At 37.1% G+C, this 10,041-nt stretch overlaps 2 protein-coding genes across 3 annotated transcripts in view; both read right to left on the bottom strand.

The window, feature by feature from the left end:
- Positions 1–3,951: 3,951 nt before the first annotated feature.
- Positions 3,952–5,709, bottom strand: LOC138335693 (mucin-3A-like). The gene is made up of 2 exons (XM_069284855.1): positions 5,531–5,709; positions 3,952–4,675 (listed from the first exon to the last, which is right to left on the bottom strand). The coding sequence occupies exons 1-2, from the start codon at positions 5,707–5,709 to the stop codon at positions 3,952–3,954; spliced, it is 903 nt and encodes a 300-aa protein (XP_069140956.1).
- A 2,814-nt stretch (positions 5,710–8,523) lies between these two features.
- The window catches only part of LOC138334369 (serine-rich adhesin for platelets-like), a 38,953-nt gene continuing 37,435 nt past the window's right edge, over positions 8,524–10,041 (bottom strand). For both annotated transcript variants that reach the window (XM_069283034.1, XM_069283035.1), the window contains one exon: positions 8,524–9,931. In XM_069283034.1, the coding sequence (XP_069139135.1) occupies positions 9,453–9,931 (479 nt within the window). In that variant the 3' untranslated portion in view covers positions 8,524–9,452. The remainder of the gene's footprint in view (positions 9,932–10,041) is intronic.

Below are 10,041 nucleotides of genomic sequence, written 5' to 3'. Positions count from 1 at the left end.
TCAAATGCATTCTCATTAAAAAGGCACACGTAAAAAGTACATAAAAACTCACCCGCTGATATTCTTTAGAACATTATGAGGCTGCTCCGAAATGTATAACAGGAAGTGAAAACATATTTAGAGCAAACAGTTAAGGAGCTTAGAGCCATTACACTGTATTTGTGCATTCAAATAGATTTGGAAAACAGGGATGGAAACCAACAGCAGTATATCCTCATTTCAGAAGTAAAACTTACATGTACTTTGCAAATGAAAACCTTTCTCAACATTATTTGAACAAAGCATTTCAAGAGATGTTTTCAAGTTGTAAAGAATATATCATATTTGATGATAAACGTTACGTGCTCCCGAATGATTATAATACCCTCGCCTTTGGTCAGTATAAAGCAAAACAGTAGTATCTTCATGTGTTAATCTTTTATTGACATATTAATCATTTCACTTGTACATACACTTAAGGTAGTTGTTTATAAAAATGAATATTTTCACTTGTACATACAATGACTTGAATGCGTATGGATGATTTATTGCCTGGAATTAATAAAAGATCTAAAGTTTTAATTTTTGTTGGTTAGTTAATTTGTGAATAGTATAAGTATTCCACCTCTTCCCAAAATACGGCGGCATATGGTTGGTATGTGGAGGCAGCAGACGCTTGGGTGACGGGAATAATGGGAAGTCCCCAGAAGATGAGGTAGGACATGTAGTCGTCACGAGTACATTGGCAGGTTCAGGTGACGAGGCAGGGGAAACGGGTACCATGGCAGGCCCGACGGCTGTACATGTAGGTGCTAGGACAGTGGTGGTGGGAACAGTTGGTATGGCTGCACGTGAGACGGCGGCAAACATGACAGGTCCATCAAACTCCGCCTGCAAAATCAATAAACATTTAAAGATTTCCATTAGCAAAAACAGGAGCAGACGATTTAGTATTTTTCTTCGGTTACAAAAGTTGCTTACTTTACACCATTACCACCATTAAACAGTTTGAGCTACTAATTTTACTTCAAGATGAAAATATCAAAAATAATTAATTGCATCCCGGAAAAATTCTGTGGTACTATGTCCTATATGGAATGCAGTACTGATTGCGCATGCACCGAAAGCAAAAAAAGATTATTTTAAATTACTTTTTGTGTTAATTAGACATTTAAGCAATAAACTGTTACCAGATTGGACATACAGTTGATATGAATCCCATCCGGAAGGAAGAAAAATAGAATGGCGCCCGTTAGGGCGCCATGAATATTTATCTTTCGGCCGGATGGGATTCATATCAACTGTATGTCCAATCTGGTAACAGTTTATTACTTATATTTCCATTACGATCATTCAAATTCAAAACTGTACACGTATATTCTTTGAATTTCATGCTTGCGCTAGTGTTGACGTCACCAAGTTCAATAAACGGAACAGCCATAACATCAGCTTCTGAATATAGTTCAACACAAAACTATTTGAAAAAAGCGAACAAATGGAAATTATGCGATGATATTTTTAATACTTGCTATTTTGTCAACACGATGCTACTATTAGATTTCAAAGATCGCACAACTTTAAAACCATTTTTTTAATTATTTGACCATTATGTATAGGCGCAAGTAGCCTATATATTGTATACATTGTCAGTTAACGGAAACGTTAAATATTCATACGCTTGACCAGATTGGAGTTCATAGCCAGATATTGCCCATCTGGTTTAACATGGATCAAACAGGAAACTGAAAGTAGAATGGAAATATATATATATATATATATATATACGATTAAAGACCACTTATTGCTCAAATGATGGGTATCATTTATGTTCTGTCGGCGGTGGAGCATATTTAAATATTGGTCTGAAATAAAAAATTATTGAAATCAACTAAATATTAGAAATTAATATTGTTACATTACTAAGGTGGTGATTTACCATTTCGCGCATCATTCTTACCGAGTTCAAAACTTCTTCGAATTCGGCTTCACCGAAGCTAACACTTTTTCCTCTCCGTGCAAGGTGTACGTTTAGTCCACCAATGCCCTGAAATCTATTCCGAGTTACTTTAACTTTTGGTGATGAATTCACCATCAACTTTTTTGCGTCCATTGACGAGTATCACTTCCATATTTCAAAACATTTCCCCAATGTACAAATTGCACCAACAAATCGCAGCTGTCGTAAGTGGAAAATTTATATGGATTTCAACCCGATTGGGCACGATATAGAACCGTATTGGTGAATAACGTCAACTGTCAAACCTCGAGACCAATGAGAGGGATTCGCATGGGTGATAGGTGGTGTTTAGAATTTAGTCTAATTCAATTTCCATGTGGCCTGCAAACGATTTGTACTCTATCAGATTTACAAAAGTTAAACACTTTCTGTGTTTTTATGTGGGTGTGTTTCTGGAGTATATCACTTTGTTCCATGGAGAGGGAAGACATGACTGCTCACATATAACAGCTGTAATTGATCGGGGCGAGATTGGTTGTCGTGAAATGTACTTACCGAACACTGTAGTAGAGCCATGTGTAAGTAATTAACTTCAAATGTCGACACTAGTAAACATATCTTTAAAAGATTACAGGCGCTGAACGAAATATTTCATCCGTTAAAGAAAATAGTGAATAATTAGCTTTAGGCCTGCAATTTTCAATGTTATCAGCCCTCGAAGTTGTTTTCATTCTCAAGACTCGCACCTTTAATTCTGACCAATGTCTTCGATAATATGATGAAGCTAATTAACAAATGGATTATATTTTTTTTAACCTCAAAATGTTCTTGATTACTCTTATACACATGTGCCAGGTCGCCATCTTGGATTTTGATAGTTAAAGATTGTTACCGCTATTTCTCAGAAAGTCCTAATGGGATCATTCTGAAATTCCATGTGTAGGTCCCCCTAGGACCCTAGATGTGCATATAATATTTCGGGACCGATTAGTCATTAAGATGGCCGCCAGGTCGCCATCTTGTATTTTGATATTTCTTAGAAAGTAATGAAGCAATCTGTCTCAAATTTCATATCCAGGTTACCCTTAGGTTTGCATATGTACTTTTGGGACCGATCGGTGAACGAGGTGGCCTACAGGCCGCCATCTTGGATGTTGATAGTTAAAGTTTGTTACCGGTATTTCTCAAAAAGTACTAAAGGAATTTGTCTCAAGTTTTATATACAGGCTAGGGTCTTAGTTTTATATTGTATTTTGCATGTTGGTTCTGGAGATAGAGATCCTGACGTCTGCAGACTGACGTATCATTCACTGTTACCTCTACTTGGGTCGTGTTTCTTAGTAAATATTTCAGTGTTTTTCTGTTTCTGTATGTTTGTGTAAAAATATAAACTCACGAGCTATGTTGGTGGATCAGTATAGCGATTCAAGGGTACGAGTGTGGTGTGAGTTGGTGTGAGTATGATGTGAGTTGGTATGAGTATGGTGTGAGTTGGTGTGAGTTGGTATGAGTTGGTGTGAGTTGGTATGAGTTGGTATGAGTATCGTGTGAGTTGGTGTGAGTTGAAATGAGCTGGTGTGAGTTGGTATGAGTTGGTGTGAGTTGGTGTGCGTATAGTGTGATTGCGGTGTGAGTTGGTGTGAGTTGGTATGAGTTGATGTGAGTTGGTGTGAGTATGGTGTGAGTTGGTGTGAGTTGGTATGAGTTGGTGTGAGTTGGTATGAATTGATGTGCGTATGGTGTGAGTTGGTATGATTCGGTGTGAGTTGGTATGAGTTGGTGTGAGTTGGTATGAGTTGGTGTGAGTTGGTATGAGTTGGTGTGAGTTGGTGTGCGTATGGTGTTAGTTGGTGTGAGTTGGTGTGAGTTGGTATTAGTTGGTGTGCGTATGGTGTGAGATGGAATGAGTTGGTGTGAGTTGGTATGAGTTGGTGTTAGTTGGTGTGCGTATGGTGTTAGTTGGTGTGAGTTGGTGTGAGTTGGTATGAGTTGGTGTGAGTTGGTATGAGTTGGTGTTAGTTGATGTAAGTTGGTCTGAGTTGGTGTGAGTCGGTGTTAGTTGGTATAAGTTGGTGTGAGTTATACATGGATGTGAGTTGTTGTGAGTTGGAGAGAGTTGGTGTGAGCATGGTGTGTGTGTGTGTGCGTATGGTGTGAGTTGGTGTGAGTTGGTATGAGTTGGTGTTAGTTGGTGTGCGTATGGTTTTAGTATGGTGTGAGTTGGTGTGAGTTGGTATGAGTTGGTGTGAGTTGATGTGAGTTGGTGTGAGTATGGTGTGGTTTGGAGTGAATTGGTATGAGTTGGTGTGAGTTGGTATGAGTTGGTGTGAGTTGGTGTGAGTTGGTGTGAAGTGGTATGAGTTGGTGTTAGTTGGTGTGCATATGGCGTGAGTATGGTGTGAGTTGGTGTGAGATGATGTGAGTTGGTATGAGTTGGTATGAGTATGGTGTGAGTTGATGTGAGTTGGTGTGAGTATGGTGTGAGTTGGTGTGAGTTGGTATGAGTTGGTGTGATTATGGTGTGAGTTGGTATGAGTTGGAGTTAGTTGGTGTGAGTGTGGTGTGAGTATGGGGTGATTTGGTGTGAGTTGGTATAAGTTGGTATTAGTTGTTGTGAGTTGGTATGAGTTGGTGTAAGTTGGTGTGAGTTGGAGAGAGTTGGTGTGAGTTGGTGTGAGTTGGAGAGAGTTGGTGTGAGTTGGTATGAGTTGGTGTGAGTTTGTATGAGTTGGAGAGTTGCTGTGAGCATGGTGTGAGTATGGTGTGAGTATGGTGTGAGTTGGTGTGAGTATGGTGTGAAATGGTGTGAGTTGGTTTGAGTTGGTGTGAGTTGGTGTGAGTATGGTGTGAGTTGATGTGAGTTGGTGTGAGTATGGTGTGAGTTGGTATGAGTTGGTGTGCGTATGGTGTGATTGTGGTGTGAGTTGGTGTGAGTATGGTGTGAGTTGATGTGAGTTGGTATGAGTTGATGTGAGTTGGTGTTAGTTGGTGTGAGTTTGTGTTGTGTAGTTGGTGTGAGTTTGTGTGTAGTTGTGTGAGTGTGGGTATGGTGTGAGTATGGTGTGAGTTGGTGTGAGTTGGTGTGAGTTGTAGTTGTGTGAGTTGGTATAGTTGGTGTGAGTTGGTATGAGTTGGTGTGAGTTGGTGTGAGTGGTTGGTGTGTGAGTGGTGGTGTGAGTTGTGTGGTGTTGGTGTGAGTGGTTGATGTTGGTTGTGTGAGTTGGTGTGAGTTGGTGTGAGTTGGTATGAGTTGGTATGAGTACGGTGTGAGTTGGTGTGAGTATGGTGTGAGTTGGTGTGAGTTGGTGTGAGTTGGTGTGAGTATGGTGTGAGTTGGTGTGAGTTGGTGTGAGTTGGTGTGAGTATGGTGTGAGTTGGTGTGAGTTGGTGTGAGTTGGTGTGAGTTGGTGTGAGTTGGTGTGAGTTGGTGTGAGTTGGTATGAGTTGGTGTGAGTTGGTGTGAGTTGGTGTGAGTATGGTGTGAGTTGGTGTTAGTTGGTGTGCGTATGGTGTGATTGCGGTGTGAGTTGGTGTGAGTTGGTGTGATTTGGTGTTAGTTGGTATAAGTTGATGTGAGTTGTTGTGAGTTGTTACGAGTTGGTGTGAGTTTGTGTGAGTTGGAGAGAGTTGGTGTGAGCATGGTGTGAGTGTGTGAGTATGGTGTGAGTTGGTGTGGTTTGGTGTGAGTTGGTGTGAGTTGGTATGAGTTGGTGTGAGTATGGTGTGAGTACGGGGTGGTTTGGTGTGAGTGTGTTGTGAGTTGGTGTGATCATAGTATAGTCTGTCTAGTTTATCCCTTCATATGTCTTTGGATTTTTTATCTTCCCTCACCATCTACAGTGTATACACTCACCATGTGGTTTAAATACATTTGGTAGTGTTTACAAGCAGCAGCAGAGACTGGTCACTTTGCACTATAACACGTACATTATGGAAATGATTTATAAAATATTAATTACCTTCATCTACATGTACCATTTCCAACCTGATAACTAGTTTTGTGAAATGTATTTTGGCATGTGTAATAATACTGATTAATTGGCAAAATTATGCATTTTGTTTAGAAACTTACACGTTGTAAATCGGTGTGTTTTTTTTTTCTCGAGAACATTACTGTACGTCAAATCACAAATAATTGACACCTCGCTATTCGCCGCCATCTTGAATAAACCATTGCGTGTTTTACTCACGAATACACAACGTGTTCATGTAAATTATGGTAAGCAAATACAAGCTCTTTAAAAATATTAACTATCCAGTAAAGAAACAAGCAATGCCTTTAGTTTGAAGATGGGAATTGAACTATAAACATATGCCAAATAATATGTACATCGCAATCGGTCATAGGCAGCAGTAATGCTATATGTATTATTGGACATCATTGCAGTTAACCTAATAGAGAAACGTACAACACAGCATTTAATCAGATATACTATCATCATAACTGATCATAACTAATATATCATAACAGAAGGAACTATACTTACAATTTTGTTGCGTTCTTGAAGCAATTTTTTCTATATATCAGCGAAACTCAATTAATATGAATCCATGTGTGCTGGTCAGCTCCTGGTAAACTAGTTATAGAGTGTGGTCCAGAGACAAAGGAATGGGGATGCTTTGGCGGGAATGGTCACGTGACTCATACCAGATGGGGATCATTGATAGTGCTAGTCAGCGGAAATTAGACTCACTTGTAAATCCTTGTACACGTAATGGTATACTTATGACCAGAACACCGAGTCAAATAGTCAAAAATTTAATTTGAAACTATGAATCTCACACAAAGGAGAAAGATAAAAAAGATGAAATAAGAAATAAAAGAAAGAGATTCTTTTTTAGATTTACATTATTAAAAACCATAAATCAACTCACGGTCATTAGAGAAATTCTAGCAAATATGTTTAGTACATAACATTAACGTTTTCAGGCGCCTAGTTACCATAGACTCCGGTACTCATGTGCATCCACATCATTTTCATGTTCATTTTCGAATTAATACTAAAAAGTCTTCTCTTTACATGTACCGCAAGATAGCAATAACTCCCACGAGTATCTTTACTCCCCCACCAGATTAATTGATGTACAATGAATTTTATTTCAACGTTAGCTGGTGACATGATTTTGTTAGAAACCAAATGTATTGTTAGTAATCATCTATATTAGATAAAATTTTCCACTAATGTTATGGTCGCGTGGAGGTCCATATATATAAGATATAGATATGGGTTTTCCCTTTTTAAGAAACATCAACTAATATTAGTTTTGTGACGTCATAGTTGCATTGATTTTGCACTTTTGAACTCTACTGTACACTGTTTACCAGGGTACTGTTCTAAGGCCATCCGTTTTTGTTTTTAGTAGCATGCACCTCAAATAATCCTATTGATATTTTGGGATCTTTGATTCTGTCAATATGGTATTATGCTACCATGGTAGAATAAAAAGGTACGACCTATTATTTGATTGAAATTAAACATTTTTGAATTATCGATCAAATAATAACCATTTGAAAGTTGTGGATTATTTTCTCACTGCTACAACAATGTGTTCCAACGATGGTAATTACTGTATAATATATATCCAATTTCAATTGATTTTATCAAAAAATGTTGGCGTCTTCATTTGGAATAATCTAATTTTGAATAAAGTGTATTTTCAAAAAAAATGAAGTCATTTCCATCTTGGTATACAAGGGAATCACTAAAGAAAGGATTCATATTCATTATTTGTTTTGAGAGGAGCTTTTGGTAACGGTGTGGGTACCTTTGAGAGGGGGTGCTCGTATAAGCAGAGACATATATAATTTAATTAAACTTTTTTGATTATCTATGTCTCTGTATCAGGCAGGGTAAAACCTATGCCACTGCATCCACATTGTTATAACCCTGGCTACGCCCTTGGCTTTATATTATTTTTTTTTCTGTCACATGTCGTCTTAACTCGCATTGGCCTAATTTCCAATTGATATATGAAATATTTTTTTATTTTATTTTTTAAATATATTTTTTTCCTAAGGATTAAAAGCCATATCAAACGAAGCATTCATGATGACAATAAAAACAATAAAAACTGTTCACCAAAAATAAGCCTAACACTTACGATATATATTTCACTTTAATCAATACAAACTATTATTTAACATTATATGATACATGATTAGTAATCACCATTATGTAAATATATTTAATATACAGCATAACCCGTTTAGTAATTGGTCGTACATTATAAATTGATATGTATATACATGTATCCAATACTCAGATAGATTGATAGGTACATACATGTTTGTGATACTCAGCTAATTACGATTACTTCACAAAAGTGTATTCTACATTCTACTTTCGCGAGTACATGTTTACATACGGCGAGAGAATGGAACCTCCGTGTAATATAAAGTGTGTAATACGTCATAGCTTTGTGAGTATATGTGTATTACGTCAAAATTCATGGGCAAATACCTCATGTGCAATGCACATGCAAGACTTTCAGTCGGATCACCTCGTCATTTTCTATGTTCGCAGAAGGCGAGGTGTTCTGATGACAAAACTTATATAGCAGTAAAACTTCTAACTTTAAATATATCAGCATATCGTGAATGATAAACGTTATCTATATCATTACAGATTACTCTAATCATCTACACACTTCATTATGTTCTATACGTATTTATACAGTTAAAGGATATAACATACCAGTAAAATGTCATAATAATGAAATAATAATATGTGTAGCTTATTTGTAATCACATTGAATTAATTCGGCAGAACAAGTTCATAAAATAATATCTGTATTACATATACCATATCAATAGAACATGTTCGTAATGACGCATGCATTCAACATCGGTGTTGATATAAAAGTAAAATAGCTTAAGTAAATTTAGGAGTAGAGTTTCACAAAGATAGGCATCTATTTTATGAAATGATTATCTTTACATAAAATATCGATGCAAAGCTATGCTCTTTTTGATTATTAGCATATATTTGGTAAGTTGAATAAATGTATTAATTCCTCTGACAATAACAGATATAATTCTAAACAGATTTGGTCCAGTCATATTGATAGTCAGGATCTTTCAGGGACTTCCTAAATTTATTTCTAAGAGGAACTCATTAGTACCACTGAACATCACTGCATACATGACTGACTGCCAATAGAAAAAACTACCGATTACAGTCCAAAACGTTTCTTATTATATAAGTCATAATCTTGTCCAACACTTCGAATTCTGTATAGTGAGATATAAAAATGTATGAGTGAATGATTTACATCTTAAATGATTTTAATTCAACCAGAGAGCGAAATTCAAAAATGTACAGTAATATTTGAGGTAAGGTTGATCTCATAATCTGCTCAACTTTAAATAATGATATGAATAATTTTAAGTTAATGGAAAACAGTAAACTCATATAGCATAAGGATATAGAAGAAGGTTGTCCTTAGTTCTGTAAAGTATTAATAAATACTAATTCGATATCGTGATGAGTGACTAAAATCAAATTAGAATACGAAACTAATTATGGAGAAAATCAATGGACGCCTTGGAATATCTGCCGTTAGAGGTATCTAAGGCACTCACTTTGATTTCTGTACCACCAAAGTGCATTCGAATTTGTATTTCCCTTGATTTAGGGATGACATCAGACGTTAGTTCAGATATATCTAATGTCAGACAGCCGCAGTTTCGTACGCCATCATCAGTGACGTAGTTCGGGTCAATAACGTCACTTGCATAAATATTGATTTTGATGACTTTTTGGTCAGATTGTGCTGGAGTGTAACTCCGCAGAACAACGTCTCCCATGGCAACAGGCTGACCAATGGAAATGAAGGTATCAAAAACGTCTGTACACCAATCTTGTCCTTCACGGCTCACTTTTTTATCCTCCACATGCTGAGCTTTGTCGTATTTATTAAGGATGCCGATGCCGTATGTTTGTGTAGAACGTCTCACTGACACGATCTCGGGATGGAGGCCATATTGGACAGCACCTGGAGAAAGGTAGGTCCCGGATATATATTAGGAATTCAGTGATGTATTTCTCCAGTCCATTACCTTTATCGATATCTCGACTATTTTGATCTAGTTAATTTGATCAAAG

This window comes from Argopecten irradians, chromosome 11 (assembly GCF_041381155.1).
Source record: "Argopecten irradians isolate NY chromosome 11, Ai_NY, whole genome shotgun sequence".
NCBI classification, from domain to species: Eukaryota; Metazoa; Mollusca; class Bivalvia; order Pectinida; family Pectinidae; genus Argopecten; species Argopecten irradians.
The sequence above is the reverse complement of the archived record's forward strand: the minus strand, read 5'-3'. Positions and strand labels throughout refer to the sequence as shown.